The 23,564-nt window shown below is 37.8% G+C and overlaps 1 protein-coding gene across 3 annotated transcripts in view; it reads right to left on the bottom strand.

Annotated features, from left to right (window-relative positions):
- soga1 (suppressor of glucose, autophagy associated 1) overlaps nt 1–23,564 on the bottom strand; it is a 141,196-nt gene that overhangs the window by 104,299 nt on the left and 13,333 nt on the right. For all 3 annotated transcript variants that reach the window (XM_039776562.1, XM_039776561.1, XM_039776563.1), the window contains exon 3: nt 1,543–1,701. In XM_039776562.1, coding sequence (XP_039632496.1) covers nt 1,543–1,701 — 159 coding nt within the window. The remainder of the gene's footprint in view (nt 1–1,542; nt 1,702–23,564) is intronic.

The raw sequence follows: 23,564 nt of genomic DNA, 5'->3' as shown, positions 1-23,564 counted from the left end.
TGTGAGGTCAATGTGCTTGATGAACCTTCTTCATATAGCTCGGGCGTACACCTGCTCCCCAGTCAGATCCTTTTCCTTCAGATCTACTGGTATTCACCCATACATGTCCGCTTTGGCCTTCCTCTCTTTCTCTTCCCATCACTCTTTTCCCACATATTGACTGTCTCTCCCCATCACATACCCGTACACTTCAACCTATTTTCCTGTTTTTTCTTAGATCTCTCTCCCACGTTTGTTGTACCTCTGGTTGTTTCATTTCTTATTATGTTCTTTTTTTGTAACTTCACACATCCATTTTAACATTCTCATTTGGGACACATGTAGCTTCTTGTCCTGCGCTCCCTTTACTGCCTATGTCTCAGCTCTAAACATCAATGCTGGCTTTGCCACTGTCTTAAAAACCTTACCTTTACTTTACTTCAAAACATCCATAACCAGATCAAAGAAGTAAGGACTTAAAGAAGATCTCTGGTGCAGATCTGCTCTAATTGGGATCTTGTCTGTTACCCAACACTGCTTGTAACCAGAGTGCTCAGTCCTTCATACATATCCTGGAAAATCTTCACATACGTCTCTGCTACTCTTTTTTCTCTCATGCACCTCCACACCTCTTGACATGGCAGTCTATCATAAGCCTTCTCCAAATCAATAAACACCATATTCAATCTTTTCTGTTTTTCTCAATGCTTCTCTATCAGCTATCTCAATGCAAAGACTGCATCAGTTGTTCCTCTCCCTGGCATAAAACCAAACTGCTCCTCCCTAATGGTGGTCTCTTCCACAGACTTCTCTCTATAAACCTTTCCCAAATTTTCACAGTGTGTGACATTCTAACTTTAATTACACAAGCTATTATTTCCCAGTTTTAAATGTTTTGTAGTCAATCAAGAACTTTTTATTGAAATGTAGCGAGCATTTTTGTAGGACTGATGGGAATACAGTAATGCTATGTTTTCTAATCTTGGCTTTTAAGGTTTTGCTATTCACCATCCCGAATTTCCTCACACATTTACATGTCTTCTGGTCATCTAAGCCATTATTTAATAACGAGCAAACCAGTGGTTATGACACTCAAGTAGGTGTATCCTTTCAGCATTCAGTGCCATTTGCCCTGTAGTCTACTCTGCTTGTCATTAATTGTCACTATTAGGATATAATTAAAAAAGGAGAATTGATAGGAAAATGAGAATGTTATGCATTTAAATTTATGGCAAAAGTATGAATATTTCAAAATTTATTTTAAATGTAAATCATACATAACTATGCTTTTCTGAATATGGAATACAAGCAAAAAGACCAGCTAATGAAACCTTGAGACCAATTTAAGATATATTGACACACAGATTGTGAAACTACAGACACAATGAGATCCCAGGACTAAACTAGAGAGCCACTTTTATAAAGTACATGGGTAAACAGCTTTATTGAGGGCAGGATTTCTTATCTGTTCTTTCATTTTGTTTAAGATGTCCATTCAGAAGCAACCCCGACCAAAATGTTCCTACCATTTAAGTCTGAAAGGAGCTCTTGACTGGTACTCACCTCTTTGGTTTTGTCAAACTCTGCTTGAAGAACCTGCTTGGCCACCTCCAGGTCGAGAACTTTTTGCAGTAGTTCTTCATTCTCCTGCTCTAGTTTGCAGCGTTTCTTTTCTACCGCTTCTAACTCATTGTGAAGACGGATTGAGACATCCTTTGCTACCTGGAAGCAAAAATAAATAAAAGTGTGGGGGGTTAAACACGGAAAACTGGTATGAAGGTCTGTTATAAAATGTAAAATATGTTTCATTTTGATACAACTTTGTTTAATTAGATTTACCACAAGCTTCATTTATCCCACGTTTACTTAGTTTCTCTTCACTCCATTTCACCTTAGCACTTCATCCAGTTTGCCACATTTGTTAGTTTGCATTTTAGGTGTCAAGTGGACAAATATGGAGCCACACATTGTGAAGGTTTAGTTCTGGGATACTTATTTACATTTGTTTGTATCTAGCACATACGTTTTGCTGTCATCTAAGTAAACAAAAGCAATTAGCAACACTTATTTATAGAGTGTTTCCTGCATTAATTTCATGTGGAGGCTGCACATGATGACGGCTGCCAACCAACATCCCTAAGATTCATAACCACAAGAATTCAGCTTCATTATGGTTCTTACAACAGATACGAGTATGAAATTACTTTTCATATGACCAAATTTTCGTAAAGTGGTTGCATCTAATATTTTTTTGGTATTTAGTACAGTGTATTAATTCATGGGGGAAGCATTATATCTGTAAACTTTTTTTTATTAGTTAAGTTCTCAAAATGACTTTATCCAGTTAATTTTCAGAGGAGGCCAGAACCAATTCCTGTAGAATCAGATGCAGCCCTAAATGGAGCCCTAGTTCATCACAGAGACTCACACCACCACAAGGCTTATTCAGAGCAGCCTGTGAACCTAATTCATTAACATATTTTTGAGATGTGGGCAGAAAACCCACTGAGATACTTACAGAGCAAGCAATGTCTACCAGTGCTGTGACCAGGTGCTGACTCAAACCCAGGCAACAGATCACTTCAATCTCCAGAACTTTCGTACAAGTATAAGCATTTGTTGAATCCACTTATTCTAAGTGCTCAAAGGGAGCCAGACACCATGCCAGCGGTAACAGGTGAAAGGCACTAGCATTGCATGAGGCACCACTTCATCGCAGGGCACATTTGCGCAAACTTCAATAGTTGTTCATATTAGGCCAAATTAGAGGTGTTAGTCAATTTTAATCATACATCTTTGTGCTTTAGGGGGGGGAACAGCTTATGTGCTAAAAACCTACCATAGACAGGAAAAAAGAAATGAGAATGTCTATCCATTAAGAAACTCTTACAGAGTGAGGGATTTGTTTTGCAGAGAAGAAGTATTCCTGAGGCTGTTAGGGACGTAATCACTTGTTTCTGCCAACACACCAAAGTGATTTCACTTCAACTCCACACCACTAGAATGATTTCACACTGCCTGCTTTTGTTAAGCTTTAAATTATTTATAATAAATGTCACTTCCAACTCTAAACCACAATCAACGTGCTTCTAAAATAACACCTTTGTGGACAGCTGTCATGCCTTAGCCATTATGCTACTCAAAGAAGATAACAACAGTTCATTGTCAGGAGTGTCTAACGGGCTGTCATGTAAGAAAACAAAGTGGGGAATATTAAGGTTGTGGTACAGGAACTAGTCACTGTTCCATTTTCTCCTTCAGAATAAAGGTAAAACCCACCAGAAGATATCTAAAGTCACTTCCAGGAGACCTCCTGCCATGAATCTCCCCAGATATATCTGGGCTATAAAACCAAGAACTTAACCAACTGTCATCATTAAGTCTTAAACCAGCTAACCAAGGGGTTGGATCTTACAGGAGCTAGTGACTTGAGCCTTGGCAGAGATACGCCTAAATTGCTGTTGGCTTTTTTTTTTTTTTTGGTGTTTAACAACTTGATTTTTATTTTTCTTTCTGGGACATTAAACAGGGCATCTACCTGGGCCCCAACACTTTATCATCTTTTTCTTCATTTATGCACAGTATTTACTATCTAGCAAAAATCTGCCATTAACCTTGCAGTGATTTTTCTATTTTTTTAATATACTATCTACCTAAAATTGCTGTATGATCTAAACTAGAATGGAAGCTAACCCAGTCTTTGCTGTTTAGGCAGGCCAGTATATTAATGTTCCTCTGCACAAACCAGAATGACTCATCCAAAGGGCCCAACTATAGTTCAGCTCACTTCAGTTCTGCTTTGCTTAGAGTCACTGGAATCTACACCTACTCCATATCAGGTAAACCAGTTTCCACAGAAAAGATGTCAAGGGTGAAATACAATCTATCTATATATGTGTTTATTTAAAGAGCTTGTGTAAAACATTAAATTTCCCCAGGGGGACAAATAAAGGTCTATCTATACATCTATCATATAGTGCCTTTCATATCTATCTATCAACCAATCATAGATTTATATTATACGTTTAAAAAGGATTATATTGGTTCACATGTTCAGAGTAGAGCAACATTTTTACTTGCATACACCAATCTAAATGCAACACATTTCCACTATCTGGTGCCATGATTTAGTGAACTTAACTTACCACCCTAACTCAAAAATTCTGTCTTCCCTACCTGGAAAATCTCAGAACAAAGTGAATACCTTATGGTACCTGATATGCCATTGGTCTGTCAAATATCCAAGTAAGCTGACTATTTTATAAAGCAATTAGTAATGCTGCAATTTGTTTGAGTGTAATTGTAGACAAAAAGAATTGCAACTTATAATGTCAGTGTTAACCAGAGGATTTTGTGTTGTTCTCAAACACTCAGTCTTTAAAATGATTACAAGTGTATGGAAAGCTTAATGCTACAAAAGTAATACCACTTCATTCTGCTTGGAGGAAAAAAACAGTGGGAGCCAGGCAAGAAATGCTTTAATGAAAAAAAGATTCCAAACAGGGTCAAAAGATTAAAAAAAAAAAGTATTTTAAGGGCAAATTGGAGACATGACATTTATCAAAATTCCTCCATCCCCAGCTGTGATCACCTCCAAGTAGTTTACATTATTCATCCTGGAATTCACCAATCTTTCATAAAAATGTCTTTTAAAATATTTCTACACACAGACTACATGTGTTTAGCTCTAGTTTACAGCGTCACCTAATGCTCCTTTATAGTGATGCATAAAATAGGATCAGCCTTTTGCTGTAACTGGCTAACTGGGTATTCCTATAAGTACGTACCATGAAGGACTGGCCAGTCTGATGGCTATAGCAGGAATATGGCTCAGTCATTGATAACAAGACAGAAACAGCACAAGATGTGGAATGATCTTTTAAGAAGACATGTTACTTCTATTCTAACGATCAGCCAAATACACAGATGTTTGCGATATGAGAGGCAACAAGAAGACTGGGTTCAAATTAATTTTATTAAAAAACAAAATAAAGAGATAGGTAGAAAGTCTAGGCAAACTCAATCAGGCTCTGAGCAACTTCAGTACTGTTAAGACTTCTGGTCTTCCATTTATACTTGGAACGAAGTAACTATGGAGCTGAGCGTGTTGTGTTCTACATTGAGTGTCGTTTCCAATTGCTTGTTAATGAATTCTTTGTATTCACACAGACTGCGCATTGTGGCTTGTTTTGGGTAAATTGACGACTAAAAAAAATCATAACATCTAATACATGCTTAGTGATGGCAATTCCCAAGTTAAATATAAAAGAAGTACTGTAATTATAATATCCACACATGTCAGCACTTTTAGTGGCCCACATAATTATTACCATTACTCTACCACAAAGGTTCAAGCTCAGTTTTTTAGAATATCCACGACTGATTTCTTCTCCAGCTATGATCTTGTTCAGATGTTAGCTTCTACCTTTATAATACTACAACTGCTACTTAACACTATTGCTGTTAATATTAAAAGAAGTTTTCCCTGCATTCAACTTAAGTTTATTGACATTCAGAAATACTCAAAAATAAGTGTTTTTTTATTATTTTATATACACAGAAAAGAAAATTAAATAGATTAGCATTTTCAGGCTGATTGTTGTAGATGAGATCTAAAAGTATGTTATCCAGATTTCTTTTAAAAGCCATCAAGGTCTCCACTTCAGTTACATGACTCTGTTTTCCCACGACCCTTTGTGTTAAGTAGTATTTCCTGCTTTCGATCTTGAATGCACTTGCTCTTAATTTCCAGCAGTGTCATCCAAGACTTGCTAAAAAGTGTGCACATCTGTAATAAATATGCACTGGATTTTCACATGTGCTTTTTTTTCTTTTTTTTTTTTAACTTAGATAGATAGATACTTTATTAATCCCCAAGGGGAAATTCACAGTAACTTGTATTGTTTTTGAAGAACCAACTTGATAATGAATAATGGTTGGTGGGAAGAATGCTGATTTGACCTATAATGCATCTGTTTATGGTAAAGACTTCTGTGAGTACTTTGTTACAATTGTACATCTCTGTAGGTTTCTAATGGAAATGCCTACCCTAACTGGTAAGTGCCACTTTATGGACTGGGAGAATAAATATACTATCTAAGCAACCAGAGATAGTCAGGAATTAGCCCTTGTGCCTGAAATAAAGATCATCATTTACAGTACATGATTAGGACTGAAACCCACTATTGCTTTAACTGAATGATTTCTTGGATAAATTATGTTTAAAAATGATAATCATTTATTTCTGAATATTTGAATTTGCTTGTCTTTTTTTGCCATCTTCTATTCGCTTCTAGTATTGTTCATTATTTATGCTCGTCAAGTACCAGAGTGGTTCTTCAAAGCAATGCCATAGTGTAACTATTTTTGGTTCTCAAAAGACCTATTCACAAGAAGGTTCCAGAAACAGGTTAATAACAGGTTCCATACAGTAAATAACAATGACTAGATGATAACAGATTTGTGAAATACCAATGGGTCAGGATTTCAAAAGAACTCTTCCTACATACAATAACACAATAACACAAGTTCAGGCTTTCTTAATCTGGTGGTGTCCTGTTATGTAGCCATTAGAGATTTCACTTTTTTTCCCCTACATATTAGGAAGTTTATCAAAGCATAAAGTTCATATGCAAAGAACTCTCCCCAGAATTAAATTGTGCAAGCAATAGTTCTACAAGAAACACCACAACCCTGTAAAAAAACAAAAAATGCCATTATTTTTAAGATTGTATAAGACAGATTTTTCATTGGACTCGTATCTCATCATTGTCCCCAGTACTGCTAGGACAGTTAAATTCAGAAAGTGGATAAAACAATTGTGTTCTCATTGAAATTTTGTAACAAAATATTTCCTTACATTGCAGTTATTCTACATGGAACGATTTGGGTGAAAATAGTCTTATTTGAAATGTTTTAAATCACACAGATTAATGCACTTGACAGTTCTTAACATATCCTGCAGTCTGGGGGGGTTCCTGTAAGTCTTTTCAGCAGGTAAATCCTGGAGGTTACTAGGATCAGTGGTGGGATTAGTTTAGGTTGTCTCAGCCTTGAAAATTAATGTTCTTATCAGTTAGCAAATCTGTCAGTACCAGCAGAACTAACCAGCACATTTATATTTTTTTTTTAAAAAAGAATGCAAATAACTGCAAGCCTCATCCAGAGCCTGTCAACTGATCAAAAAATATAAGACTTCTCAGTTTCCAAATATTATTTCCTGACAAAATGAGCCTGATCAAGAAAAAAAAATTAAAAAAATTAAAAATATAATTAAAATACCACAGAATGCAAAGGATCTAATTGCATGAAGAAGGATTGATGTAGGGTGCTGGAAACCATCCAACAGCTGATCTGACATCATTTGCTTGGTTGAGTTCACACATTCTGCCCAGCTATCTGCTGGATGTGTTTGCATATAAAAATTCTGTAGGTGATTAGCTGATGGCAGGATGGTATGGATTCTAACAACTGCACTGCCCCATCAAAATAAGCTCCTAGAAGTTGTTCAGGGAGAACTGGTGAATGCTGCTTCAAATCAAGTTGTTTTGGGTTGTTTTTGAGATTGTTCATTATCAGCCTGGACCTTGAAACTCCATGCGACTGTTTTCTCATTCTCTCCCAGTCACTTTAGCTTGTCTTTTATAGCATACTAAGAGCTCAACTAAGACATATTCAAACAAGAATATGAACAGATGGAGAGGCTTACTACAGCAGAGTTATTTATTATTAGCTCAACTTCCGAAGCAACTTCAACAAGTTCTTTTGCTGCAGGAAGTGCTCACTCTTTCAAATGGTTTACTTAATATTTTTAAAACTGTTTTTGTAGTCACTCTACTATAGAGCATTCTTTACTGCCCTCTACTAACTACAGCCCTTTGATTATCTTTGTAATCCACATTTACCCCACACAATCTCATCTGAAGATTATTCTCTCTTATTATAACATATATGTCCGTCTGAAAAACGAAACAGAGAAAGCTCTGTCATTTCTCTGTTATGAAACTTTTCACACCAATTTAAGTCAAGCATGCGCAGAGGAGAGATTCTAAAGCTGGTGAGGGAGTTCTACAACAATCCAGATGTCTCAGCCGGCCTAACTACAAAAGCGTCTCTTCCGTTTCAGAATAATCTTCCAGATCTGGCTTTTCACTTGCAAAGCTGTACGGCCACAGACCAAACAAGTACCTCTCTTTAACCTTTGTGACAAAGGAGACCTCCTGTGGCTCACCTACTTGCTGTCTCAAATGCTGGAAATCTCTTTTGACCTCTCTGTCCTTTGATTTTTTTTTTCTAATATTCACATTAAGGCTAAAACCTCCCTTAGCCTGAAAATAATATTGTTTGACCTGTGGAAATAAAGCCCTTTAACTTATACTTGTTCTTTGAAGTGATTTCCTTTTAACCTCTCTATCTATGACGACTTATGGAATTAAATTACAATATTTCTATATGCACTGTAATTTTTTTTTACTTTGCAAATTATTTTGTAGAAGCGATGCATACAAAGATTCATTCATGGCATCCGCTTACTGAGCCTTCTCAAGTCTGAGCCACCCACCTACACCTTCAAGAAAAGGTAACCCTCACAAGAGGTCCCTGCAGCCATAGAGGAAGTCGAGCAGTGAGGATGGTGTGCCAGCTTTTGGAGAGCCGATGAGGACGAGCAAAATGTGGCAGAGGCTTGACGAGCAGGTAAATCCAGTATTAAAAAGCAAAAACATGCACAATATCATTCAAGACAAGGAAAAGGTATTCAAAAAGGTACTTAAACTGAACTTTGAAAAACAGACAAAAGGCCAAAGATTTCAAAAATAAAATCAACCAACAATAGAATAACACCAGTCGAGGGATAAAGTCGATGTAGTACAATGTTTGAGCAAGGCCACTATCTAATCTCCCTCTTTGTATTACTTTTGCCTCCCCCATTATGTAAGACTGAAGAAGCCAGGAGCAAAGTACAGGCTAAAAAAAAACAGTGGGGACGTTTGAGGTAATGCAAAGTCCAATCCTAAAATTAATAGGACCAAAGGGAGACAAAGATCACCTAGAGGCATTGGGCGCAAGGTAGGAATCAATCCCCTGAGCAGAAAGATAATGAGGTCTGAAATTTGAGAGAAAAGATCATGTTTGTTAAGCCATCAGTTGGACTAGCAATTTTTAACATACCTTCCAGCCATCAATATTTATTAATCCTTTGATGATTAAATACAATTCCTCCATAAGCACATTGCAACTGAACTGTTTTTTGGTACACCTTTGTAAGTTAATTAAAAAAGTGACATGTCTCTGGCTGTCTTGTGGAACCTTTGTTAATCAGATGAGCTGCAGTGCAAAGTTCAGCTACAATGCCTGCAGCTGTACCTCCAGTGATCCAGTAGGGCTAACCGTACTCAGGCAGTCTACATTTACTGTGCAAAATGCACAGCCATGCCGGCGCTTCGAGTCACTCTGCAGCACTCTCCTCTTGTCTCCTCTCCTCTCTGCTGCTGTCTACCCTCCTTTCTAGTTTGTCCTCTGATAATTATTCAAACTATTTTTCCCCATTTACATAATTCCCTCTTGAATGTGGCTAATTAGCCGATCAAGACACAAAGCATCATGGATTTATAACATGAAACAATAATGATGGACTTCATTTTAATAATATTTTACTAATATAGAAACATTTAAGGAAAGTCATTACAAGGTATTTCACAATAATGAAAACAACATCCAACATCTTCGCACTCTGTCTCCCTTTCATTGTGTTTGGTTCCCCCAACCCACCTTTGTACTTGTACAATGTGACAAAAATGTCTTTTGGTGAAGTCATCTAAGGCCAATCAGTCTTACAAGAGGTGTCCTCCCAGAAAGGATACAGAGCTGCAGCCTCACAGAAAATGTAGAAAATCCTGCAGATTGTTACAAGATTACCTTAAACAGAGTATGAAAATGTATTCTCATTTGAACTGCATGTGTCATTTTTAACTGCACTGTCAACTTTTATTGGTTCCCATATTTTTTTGTGTTTTTTTTGTATCTTGACAATTGTTGTAATGTTGAGGTTACAGTATATGAACTTGTTCACTGGGATCTGGTTAGAACCATAAAGGACTATTGCAGATAGATGGTGTGGCATAACACTGGAGACTACTTGCATATCCTGTGTTTGAGTGTTTTTCAGTCTTAATTTTCCTTCACTAATTCAAAGCCCCCAATCTGTTCATGTTTTAATTTTTGAAAGAACAGCTTTTTTTAAAGTACATTTTACTGCACTTTGCCAGCTGATTTGGCTTTTATTAATAATAACGTTTTTGAAACCCAAGGAGTTTGTAGTGCCTGTATATAAAATGGAGATCTTCTTTCAAAAGTGAAAGTGCTTCAGTCTGCTTTTTTCATAAATGGTGAGTTACTGGGATTACCAGCACTTCTTTAAACTCTGGCAGTTGCTGTTCCCTCGTCTCTGCATGGTAATCATCAGTGAATTGAAAATGTATTTCACAACAGGATTTTCTTTTTCCTGAGTGCGAGAATTTCTGATTAGTAATTAAGGCTTACTCCTTCCTGATGATAAACATGAAAGCATAGTGCTTGGACACTACTATCCACTAATGCTCTGTAATTTTAAATATTTTGTATTTGTTTGTTTGATTACGTAACAAATTTCTGATCTTCTGATTTCAATTACATCAACCATAAAAATGAACTTGTTTACCTTTAGTAAACCTCCATTTTCTGAGTTCATATTTCCATTAAAGGGTCACAAGGAAGTAAGATCTAATTCTGTAAGGAACCCTAAATGTGACCGCTGTTCATGGCAGGACAAATACATTTAAATACTTTTTTCACACACCCGTATGAAAATTGTCAAGGGGGCCAACAAACAGCCTGACCTGTGTATTTTTGCCAAGCAAGAAGAAACTGTGATATGCAGAGAAAAAACAAGCAAACCCCAGAAGAACACACAAACCCCACACAGAATGGCACTGGCCCTCAGCCATGTGGCTAGAATTCAAATCCACCTTCCAGAAGGTGTGAGGCAGCAACAGCACAGTTACATCTTCTCACCCTTTGGCAGAACTGTTTTAACATAACATTTAAGACCTGATTGAACAATTTCAGGTCTTTTTTTTGTCAGAAGCTTATCTCAGCAGCATCCACCAGCAGGTAGAAACCAAAGCTAGACACAATGCCAATCTATTATATGGCCAAATCACAAATACACACACACACATTTGCACAGGGCCAGTGGTAAATTGCAAATTCATCTCGTGCAAATAATCTTTGGTTATGAGAGAAACCCAAAACAGAAAAAGAAAACATGATGCAGACAAGGGGAAAATGGATAAACTCTACAGATACAATGACTGAGAGTGGGTTTAGAACCTGTGTTGCTACTTGCCTGCGATTTTTGTGTTATTGGGCAATGCCGACTAAAAACAGAAATATATTTTAATAGTTTTAAGATTTCTACTGTTAAACTTGTTACCTAGCATATACAATACATGTAAAATGAATATTTGGATTGTATCACTTTTGGCTAATAATAGCTTTCATTTACATTGTAGCCAAGACACAGATGTCAAGTTTTTTAAAGAGAGAATATGGCTTGATAAGCTTAGAGTACATTGTATTTAATAATTATTTGTCAGTAGCTACAACTACATACATAAAGTAGGCAGCTCTTCCAAAAGTACTGACAAACAGGCATTGACAAGAAATTAATGTTTTATATTACATTTACATAATTAATGTGAAAAAAAAAGCATTTGAAATTAAAACCTATGAGAGTCCATAAAATGAAAAATGAATGTGAATAAATGGAATTTCCTAAAATTAAAGTTTAGATTCCAACTGAGGCTTTTCAAAACATTTCAATGAACACTCCCCAGTCACCAACAGTAATTCGTTTTGCAGGCCACACTTCCTGAGGGAGAAGTGCCTCTGAGTCTCTCGCCACACAAAGAAGTTTAATGTTTGAAAAGATGTGCCTCTCCCCAGACACCCCTTCACTCTTTCAAACCAACTCAACCCCCCTCTCCTCCCCAAACAGTTGCATCATTTAAAAAATGAAGGACTCCAACAGCAGGTCCAGCTAGTGGCTAGTGACAAGGCATATCCGCCTACTTCTTGAGTTTCTCAAAAGACTGCATTGTGGGCTTAGGCAGTACAGCGCTTTACATATTTAAAATTGTAATTAAAGGGGGATCTTTACAAACATTTTCAGAAACTTTAAACTAATGTCAATGGAGTTAAAGTTAATCTCCATAGCCTGTACTGCATGCTTTACTTTTATTTTGGGACTCGTGTAAAAATGACCAGTATATCATTTCCTGTCATCTCTTAAGAGCACATTTCATGATGTAATGGGCCAAGCTACCCCTGCACAAAACAGAAACCGCATTTGTTTGCCCAGAAGGTTTAGCTTTTTTATCTTTGCTGACAGAAATGTAATAAAGACATTGACGCAGAGGCATCATATAAAAAAAAAGATAATCCCTTGAGATAAACAAAGCAAAAAAGATAAGAAAATGGTTCTCTTTAAAATGAAACCATTTTTAGACAGGAGCTCATTGCTGCAAGCAAAACCCACAGTCCAGCCCCCATTGCACCAAGAGACCCTAAACACAGCATTACACAGAAATCAGTTATCTGCACAATACAGTATTCTCTTGTTCGATATTCATGTGTTATTTTCACGTACAGGATCAGCGAAAACCACTTGCACTGGGAATAAGGTAGAAGCCTGCCCCTAGTGCTATGCCAGTCTGCCTCCAGGTACACTGTACATGCATCTGTAACCAGCTATCCCACCATTAATTGATACAGCTTGTCCATGAAGGTCTACCTGACAACATCTGCTGCAAGCTTTGAGCCAGTTCTGGATGGGGCAACAGTCCATTATATGGTACACACATACCAGATTTATTCACATAGAGCCAATTCAGAGCCACTGATCAACTTCATCTATATTTGTATTGTGGAAGACAAACTGAAGTCCTGGGGGAAAAATCCAACAAACTCTGGGATAATACGCAAGCACTTTACAGAGGGCATCCCAACCAAGATATGAACCGAGGCTCAGTCAGTTTACAAAAACTCAATCTCCATCAGAGTATGGCTCAGTACTATATAGTGTTTCAGCACAAAGTTTAAATGATTTATTTTTCTATTCTCACCAGAGGCATAAAGCATTCTGCCTTATTCATGGAAGTTAGAGTAACATAAAAAGGTGAAGAAGAGATCAAGCTTTTTCTTACACTAAAAGAAACAGTAAAAAGGATCGGAACACCTCATTTTGGCCTTTGTCACATATGACGCTCTAAAGAAAGTTGTACAGCAAAGACATATCTCTCTGTAGCCTTCTAAAGTACCAAAATCCTACTTCTCTGACCTTGAATTACTCACATATACTTATTTGTGCTTCACAGATATCCAAAAATCAAAACAAATATTACCTGTTTGAAGGCAGATATGTAATCTTAAAACACAAACTTGTTTAGAACTATAGAAATCGTCTATACTTCAAAGATTTCTAGTCCGTAGCCAACTCCATTTGCAAAGAAGGTACTACCAAACTAAAGGCAGGACAGTCAATTTTCTTAGTATCCAGGAAATACTCTGACTTTTTCCATTCAGGATTTGTATTTAAAATCTATAAATACTTAACCCTCCTCTTTTTCATCAGTATCTTATTTAAAAGCAGCAAGCTATAAGCTGGAATTCCACAGCTAAATCCTGCTTTTTGTCGTATGCACTTAAGGAATAGCCACACTTTTTCTTTCTTCTTGGTACAACCATACACACAGGTTACTTGCCACACCATTCTACCTGCTAATTGGCAGTACCAACTATGTTTCATGTTCTGTACATTGAAAAAGTGTAACACAATTCAAATACTTTGGTGGATGATTTGTTTAAACATGGGAATATAAAGTTAAGTTATGTTACGTAATATGTTGAGGTATCCTGTGCTCCCTTAAAAAGTGTTCTGTATGGTTCTTTGCAAAAATCTTTCCAGCACATTTATTTCCATGTAAGCCAAGTAACTCACTATACCAATCACTGTCACATACATGGAAAGGAAAATTTATAATATATAATGTATATTTCCAATTCTTTCTCAAATCAAATGTATTTATTCAGTCAATTATTTGTAATCTAAGATGCCAGTTGCTGTAAAAACTGGATTTCGTACTAAGTTACAGTCGACCCTCGATATACGACCGGCCTGACATGCGAACAGCCGAAAGCATTCGTAATTGTCAGTCGGAGCCCAGATACATGTGTTTGTGGATGTAATTTCGGTCATTGCAGTGATTTATATAATTTATTTCAATAATTGTTATCAAAATGGCCCCAAAAAAGCTAGAAAAGAAGCTAATGAAGGAAGAGAAGGTAAAGAAGGTAAAGAAAGCAATCACAATTGAAACGAAGAAGGAAATTGTACGGAAATATGAGAGTGGCATTCGTGTGACCGATCTCACTAATATGTATAGCATGTCAAAATCCACCATCTTGACAATTTTACAAAGAAAAGATTTGTATAATGAAGCTCCTTCGAAACAATAACCACCTTCAATTTCATTCTCCTCCTCTTCCCTTCCTGCAAGCCAAAGATGTCAACTTAAATGGTGAGTACGGTATGAAATTGTTGTTTCTGGTAGGCTAGGCGCTTTTCTAACTTTTTGGTTATTGCATTAGAAAAATTATTGGCGTTTTTGGTAAATTATGCACATTATACAACCCTTTTTTATTATGAAAAGGTTAAGTAAGTGTTGCTGTGGGAGGTTCGGAACGCATTATGAGTATTTCCATTATTTCTTATGGGAAAAATAGTCTTGACTTACAACCAACTTGAGATACAATCAGCCCTCGCAAATGAATTGAGTTAGTAAGTCAAGGGTTCACTGTATAAGGAAATAACAGTCACTCATTCATTACAAATTCTGATGTGGATCAGAGGCCGCTACCAGTGATAGATCAGGACTGATGAATGTTGTAATTGCTTTTAATCCAAATGAAACATTTGTTATTTTGAGTTGGCACAGGTCTAGCACCTGATTTGTCTCAGAAAGTGGAATGAATGTTACACCGAACTACACCTGAGCATGCGCTCAAACTCCCAGCACTCCTTTTATTTTTGCTACTGTCGTTTAACAGAGCCATACTTTAAAATGGGTCTGATCTTCTGCAATGAGCTTTGAGAACTGCGGCACACCATCTGCTGAAAATAAATGTGTGCTTAACCCTTTAATTGCAGATGGAGAATGACAGAGGAAGGGGCTAGCATGCGCCCCCTGATGTGGAGATAAAATAGCTTAGCCACAATCTACATTCAGCCTTAATTCATCCATCCATCCATTATCCAACCTGCTATATCCTAACTACAGTTACGGGGGTCTGCTGGAGCCAATCCCAGCCAACACAGGGCACAAGGCAGGAAACAAACCCCAGGCAGGGCGCCAGCCCACCGCAGGGCACACACACACACCAAGCACACACTAGGGACAATTTAGGATCACAAATGCAACTAACCTGCATGTCTTTGGACTGTGGGAGGAAACCCACGCAGACACGGGGAGAACATGCAAACTCCACACTGGGAGGACCCGGGAAGCAAACCCGGGTCTCCCCTTATTGTATATTTTGGCTCTCACCTTTAGTCTAAATTGACATACAAAATCAGTAGATACTTATTACAGCTGAAGCACAGGCAGGTTAAGTGGCTAACTCTGGACCACAAAGTGGGGCACGACCAGTAACCTTGTAGTCTAAAGTACCTCACGATGCAAATCTCCAGTATACACTGTATTTACTAAATAAAGTCTGATTACTTCCAGTTTTTTCTCTGTATTTCATTGGATGCACACATACAGTAAATATTTTTAATTTTAAATAGCACCAAAACAAACCTAGTCATACAGTTGGAATCCATGCCCCGGGTAAGATCTGAAAATGTGACCTTCTAGTTAAAACTGCAGCTTGTCCGTTCCGTAGGTCACACTGCTTGGCGCCAAACTCTACTTTAGTGATGAATGTCATCGGTTTGCTCTAAGCCTATAAAACAGAAAAGCTGGCTACCTTCTGTTGCCCAGTGCTAATGACCCATGTCTGCTAGCCGCATCACAAGCAAGCTGACGTCTTATAATTCCAAATCCTGCATTGTACAAAGCAGATGAAACTGTATCACAGACTGAAGTAACTTTATGATGTGGTATTTGTTCTAAGAACAACAGATGGATGAGTATTGCATGAACATGCAGTTTTAACATATGTTGATAATCTCCTTATTCTTCATCTAGACTTTTTTTTCAGGATTTTAATATAATACTTAATGGAGTAGGGAGCATGTTGATAATCAACTCAATATTTAATGAATATCTATATGCCGGGTACTTTTGAGCAATAGAATGAGATCTTTCTCTCTATTTCATCTTTCTCTTCTGTTTTCCACTCAATTTACTCTACCTATTGCACATACTGAAACTACACCCCCCCATAAAACTTCAGTAGCAAGGAGGGCAGCTGATTGAACCACAACATGCCATTTCCTTTTTTTCCTGATGGTGATGACATTCTGTGATAGGACTCCTCTTATGCAAAGGTTTAAAGGACATCAGTAAGTCACATTGTGATTTCAGGCACGCCGTGTTAATGTGACTGTGCCCCAGTTGCTAAGAAATAAAGTGAGTTATTTGGGAATGTGTAAATTATTATTAATGTACATAAAATACTCCAGAATGAGAAGGCAAAAAAGACATATTTGAAGAATTTTCCTCTATAAGCAGCACAAGTGACAGGTAATAACAAGATACACAGTACCTTTACAGCTAATAGTGTCATAATACTGCTTATGCAGTAGTACCAGGATCCTGAAAGAGACCACCTTTCTGATTTTAGTCATTTCCATTAAAAGGGGGGGCTCTAAGAAGGCATTACTTTTATAATGACTACATTAAATGTAAATGATGGATATTTGCCTACTTACTCACATATTAACCACTGAGGAAATCAATGCTTTGCAAATTTGTTCCTTCCCTTATTTTCTTATATTCTTGCTTCAGGTTTATTTTTTTAATCAAGGTTTTGTGCTGTGTAGTACACCCAGTTCTGCCAGTTTCTTTAATATCTGTATATATGCAGAGCTTCATTAAAGTTAAAAGTTTTCAAATCACTTAAAAAAAATAAATCAGCAAGGGCTTTCACTTTGTGATCCAACTGAATTGATACTCCATGTTACACACAACATGTGTGATGAAATCCAAGCAGTTAAAGCAAGTACATGTACTTAAGAATAGTGTACACAGAAATAAGGCTTTGGGTTCAGGCTCGTCATCTGCTTGATGGCACAGGTTTTAATCAATCAGTTACTGCAGAGTTGTAATGGCCCCATTAAACATTTTAGCCACAGATTTCACATGACCTCCAAATCTGAGACCATGGTCCTCATCAGGAAAACGTTGGACTGTCCTCTCCAAGTGGGGTTACTGTTTCAATTGGAGAAGGTTAAGTACCTCAGGGTATTATTCATGAGTGTGGGGAAAAGGGATGGTGAGACAGATGGATGAGGGAGTCGAACACAGTTACACGGTCATTATACTGATCCATAGCGGTGAAGAAGGAGATAAGTCAGGCCAAGTTCTCAGTTTACCAGTTAATCTACATTCCTACCCTCACCTATGGTCATGAGGTAAGGTAATAACCAAAAGAATGAGAACGTAGGTACAAGTAAATGAAATTAGTTTTCTCCACAGGGTGGCTGGGCTCTCTCCTTAGAGACAGGGTAAGAAGCACAGACATTCTGAAGAGTCTCAAAGTACAGCTGCTGACCTTCCACATCAAGAGATACCTATCTGAGGTGGTTCAGGCATCTGATTCAGATGCTGCCCAGACACATCCCAGTGAAGGTTTTATAGGCATGACCAGCTAAGACGAAAATCCCAGTGAAGACCCAGGGCTCAGTGGCAGGATTATATCTCCCAAATGACCTGGGAACACCTTGGGATCCTGGAATGTGTGGCTGGGGAAAGGGACATATGGGCCTCACTACTAAGACTGTTGTCCCCGTAAGCCAGTTTTGGATAAGTGGTGAAAAAACGAATGAACGATAGGGTTTCACATATAGGGAAGAAACCAGTCTCCTAAAAAAGTTCACAGATGGTCCCAGAAACCTTCAGAAAAGCAAAATGGGGACGCAAGTGAAAAAGTAAATAATGAGGCCTAGTCTATTTAGAGGAAGAATGTTAGAACTTAGGTTACAGTCTCAGCCCCAGCCTAAATGAAAACAGCAGATGCTAATGGTAAATTCATCTTTCCATCTTTTTAAAATAATGACATAAGTTCCATTCTGACTTATCAAAAACAGCTAAGCTAAGTTTAGAAATCTGGGCTTTTACATTATGTTTAATACACCTAGTTAATTTTCAGGGTTGGGTGCAAGGCAGGCCATCACAGGGCCTTCTCACAACACACACACACACACACACACTGGACTAATTCAGAATTACCAATTTATCCCAATGTCTTTGGGATGTGGCAGGAAAAGTTGGAGTAACCAGTGAAAACCCTACACAAACACAAAGAGAATGTGCAGTCCCCTGGGACAGATGACAACAAGGCTACTCAACTACCCCAAATATGTGACAGGCGTTAGTGCTTTGCAGTTGTCAGGTGGCTAGTAGTATGTTCCATAGTTACAGTAAGTGAACTTATCTCTCACATACCTTTACATGTCTGCTTCTTGTCTGAATATGCAAGGTAGCATAATATTTCTGTCTTTAATTGTGATCAGTCTTTTACATAAAAATAAGGCCCCAAGTTAAATTTTTGTTTACTAATCAAGATGACAAGCATCAAAAAGGAACAATACAGAACATTCAATGTAGGGATCAACAGAGCACTGTTATTTGGAGTTGCTTAGAAATGGAAAGTAGGCACATTGGGATATATGAAAAGAACCCGAAAACTCTCCAGCCTGATTTTTATGATTTTAATAGCCTGTCACTTTAATAATTTATTCAGTTTAAAGGCAATGCTATAAAATGTGTTGATAGGATTAATACCAATTGGACCAATAAGTCAAAACAATTACAAATGCTACAATAACAATATGGAGCTGGCAATATACATACCAAACAAACAAAGCCTGTAATAGTTATACTGTATACAGTATTATAAAAGTCTGCCATTATGGCCCAGCCAGGGATCATCGATTACTTGCATTGGTTTCCTCAAGCAAAATACCGCAATTCCACTCTTCCTCTGGCTTACAACACCATTTGGCCCCTGCATGCCCATACTCCTCGAGAAAGCATGCAGCCATGAGAAAATCTCAGACGCTCTGATATACTGAAAGGATCGTATGCTGCCTCTCTTTACTAGGACTGCTGGGTTGTGACATACTTGCCTGGTATACAGGAGTTAAGAATAAATAAGGACCCAGGATTCTTCCTGTACTTCACATCAAACAGTATACAAGTATGACCCACTAAATGGAAGACATCTCTTCTTTCCAAAAGACAGACATGGATCTCCACCAACCAGTAAGCCACTAGCATGGAGCACTTGAGTATTTGGATGTGTGCATAACCGAGTGTAGTGGTAGACTAACGTGAAGATAATTAAAGTGAACCAATTTCTGGAGTCCCTATTGTATTTTAATCTAAATAAGGAGAAAACCAACCATAGCTGTGTTACACATACTACTCACAGCCTTTAGTTCTGTCATCATCTTAGATAATCAAAATACATAACAATCAGTACTGTAATTTGTTTGGTTTTTAAAAAGTAAAGAGAATGAATCTTTACACTCTGTGCAAATAAAAATGTAATTCTGCATTACCCAGTAATTTGCTTTATGTTTAATGATTAACAATAAATGCAGGGTGCAAATAATCATCGGACAGCATGTACTGTAAATCAGTGAGGATGACTAATTCACATACCTCAGTAGTGTCATATCAAATGATGGCGACGTGGAAAGGGGCATGAAATGTCAGATCGGTAAGGCAACTGGTGTGTTCCAGTGTTTACACCATGTCTGGTCATCCTCGTTTATTAGTACAGCATTAAAAATTCGACTGTATGCCACAATCGTCATCCCAACTTCCATCTATACCAGTAAAACCTGGAGGAGCATGAAATCGATTGCTCACAAGCTTAATGTCTTTCACCAGCATCTCATAGAGAGAGAATATTAGAAATGTTAAGGTGCTGAAGTGGAGTAGCCTTCATTGGAAAACATCATTACAGAACGCAGGATGTACTGAGCCGGACACAAACCACGTCTTCCAACTCATTGTATTCCAAAGCTTGCTGTGCTCTAGATACAAAGAGGACATGAAAACCAGACAGGTCACATACCACTTGAAGGTCAAGTTTTGTGGGTGACCTGAAAACTGTTGACCTACTATTAGAAGAAGCTGAACTTGCGGCAGCTTATCAAGTCCATTGGAAAGCACTTTCTGCCCGATGTAGTCAGAGTATACATACGTATGTACAGAATCGGGGTGAAAGGCGGAAGGTTAAGCTAGAAGGAAGCATGGAAGATATCAAGTGATATATAAGAATGAACCATACTGAAGACATGTGCCTAGACTTGTATCACACAATAATTACTGATGGTTTCAGTAACAAGTCAAGTGAAATGACACCTTTTATTGGCTAACTAAAAAAGATTACAATATGCAAGCTTTCGAGGCAACTCAGGCCCCTTCTTCAGGCAAGATGTGCCCGAGTTGCTTCAAAAGCTTGCATATTGTAATCTTTTTAGCTTGCCAATAAAAGGTGTCATTTCACCTGACTTGTCACTACATTCATAATGGCTAACACGGTACAACACCCTAGTACTACTGATTGTTTCAGTAAATGGAGCCATTCTTAAAAACACCTTGTAAACAATTGATTATGTTAATGTTAAAATATAATGCAGCTTTATTTATGAAGCAAGTCTTGCACATATTTTCCTAAGTTGGGTGTCCTTTAGAATGTAAACATTATGGCCGGGTATGACACAGATGTAAATTCACTTATTTGCACTGTATTTGAATATAGTTCTCTGGAACTGTTGTACAGTCTACATTTTGCAAAGAATACAAGTGACCAGTGGGCAGCAAGAACCAACACAAAAAGTGCCTATCCATGCGAAGGAATGCAACACATAACAAATTTCAATTTTTATTGATTTGTACATGCAAAACAAATAAACACACAGCAAGACTAAGCACACCCTGCATTTGTAAAATAAAGTGTAAACCTGAACTCCTAACCAGATTAAAGAGTGCTGACAATCCTGTGTGAGAGGGTGTCCTGCAAGTGAAAAAGGTGTGATGGTTAATGCAGAGCCAGTACTTTTAATAGCACAGTAACTGTCGGCTGGTAAACACAAAAAAACCACATTCCAAAAATTGTGTAGACAGTTATAAAAGTTTTATTCAACATCCATGTAGGATATAAATATTTCAAACTGTAGTATTCTCTCGTAAAACTGTTACCCATCCATTACCAAAGTACGAATCTCCTTTGCTATTTTCGTTGTATCTCCTACCTCTTGGCTCTATTCTTAGAAAGCATAAAATTGCTTTCCATTGTTATGCAGACGATACTCAAGTATATGTACCCCTCAAACGCAAGGATGCTTACTCCATACAAATGTTGGTTATGTGCCTAGAAGAGGTGAAAGCTTGGATGGCAGTGAATTTTTTAAGTTTAAATGAAAATAAGACAGAGGTTATAGTTTTTGGTCCTGGGGGCACCAGTGGGTCTTTTTCTACTTCTGCTCCTGTGGATTTGGGTCCCCTTGCACAATATGGTACGCCTGTCATTACAAATTTGGGTTTTAGGATAGATGAGAATCTTAGATTGGACGGTCAGATCAGTGCGGTGGTGAAATCTGTTTTTTTTTCAGCTAAGACGTTTGGCGAAGATAAAAAACATTCTTTCCAAAGATCAATTTATAACAGTAATCCACGCCTTCATTACAACCCGATTGGATTATTGTAATTCGTTGTATGTTGGTGTTAGCCAGTCCACCCTGTCTCGGCTGCAGCTGGTGCAAAATGCTGCTGCACGCCTTTTAACTGGCACGCGAAAGAATGAGCACATCACACCTATATTATCCTCACTGCACTGGCTGCCTGTTCAGTTTAGAGTTCATTTTAAGATTCTTTTATTTGTTTTTAAGTCCTTAAATGGGCTTGCTCCGCCCTACCTCGCTGAGCTGCTGCATATGCACTCTCCTTCCCGCTCACTCAGATCAGCTGGTCAGCTGCTTCTGGATGTTCCTAGGACTCAGCGAAAGCTCAGGGGGGATAGGGCTTTTTCCGTTGTGGCTCCAAGGCTCTGGAATTCACTGCCGATCCACATTAGACAGGCCTCCTCACTGCCCATTTTTAAGTCTGCTCTTAAGACCTATCTTTTTGGTTTGTCGTTTGATCCTGTGTGAGCAGTTGATTTTACTCTGTTTAGTTGTTTTTACTATGGTTTAATTTGTTTTATTTGATTGTATTTTATCTACTTATTTATTAGTTTGTTTTGTTTAAATTTATTTTAGCCTATGTTCAGCACTTTGGTCAGCGGCTGTTGTAAGTAAAGTGCTTTATAAATAAAGTTGACTTGACTTGACTTTAAGGGCCAGAGTTGTGTTGTAGTGTGCCTTGCAATGGACTGATGCCCCATCTATAAAATGCTACACGATCATAGCCCACATAGACACATGTTGTTTTAGTTCTGCAGAATTATTGCCTGGATTCTGCACTGGAGAGAGAGCACAGGACCTGCACTCAGTTACTTGTGGGTAGGCACCTTTGGACAGGAGAGTTATCAATGTTAAATATACAGCAATGGCTGTCTTCAAATTCCTACTCATGTTCGAAGTAATCAAGTTGTTAGGAGCTCTTATCACTTCCTCATCTAGTCAAATAATATCTCTGGTAGACCAGACAATGCAAGTGATTTAAGATCTCAGATCTAATTCAGATCTCCTGAAGAGCAAAGTACTGCATAGTAAATGTACAATGGGACACACGTAAATCCATCAGGCTTTTTCATAAGTGCAAGGGAATCAGTCTAGCATCTAAACAAAACTTATTATTTTGTTGATTTGTTGACTGTCCTAAGCCATTCACAAAGTAATCTTTGAAATACCCTCTTCATTTGAAGTTCATGGATACACAGTGACATCCTTATTATGAATTTGCATGTTTTACATCTGATTTGACACACTAAAGGAGAGATGAATCTGATACATATATATTTTTAAATGAGATGAGCCCGCTTTTGATGAGCCTTCATTCTTACAGCAAACAGCCACACTTCAGTTTTTCTTTAACCCATTATATTTTCTCTAAACATGACAGTAACACCATGGGGGCAAATGTAACAGTAATAGCAAAAACACGTATAAGATAGCCGGCTCTTTGTTAAAATTTATATGGTATTTACTTTATTTTTGCTTAATGCTAGCTAAACATACTAGGATCGGTCACAGCATTCAATTTTTATGGAGTTTTAAAAGGTGTGGCGGACGGCTGGGGTCCCTACCACGTGAGGGACAATACCTCCCCTTGGCCACGGAAAGGTAGCCGCCCTGGTCTGCAACTGGG

Source organism: Polypterus senegalus, chromosome 14 (genome assembly GCF_016835505.1).
Source record: "Polypterus senegalus isolate Bchr_013 chromosome 14, ASM1683550v1, whole genome shotgun sequence".
Classification (NCBI taxonomy): domain Eukaryota; kingdom Metazoa; phylum Chordata; class Cladistia; order Polypteriformes; family Polypteridae; genus Polypterus; species Polypterus senegalus.
Note: the sequence above shows the minus strand (reverse complement) of the source record. Positions and strands in the feature narration are given on the sequence as shown.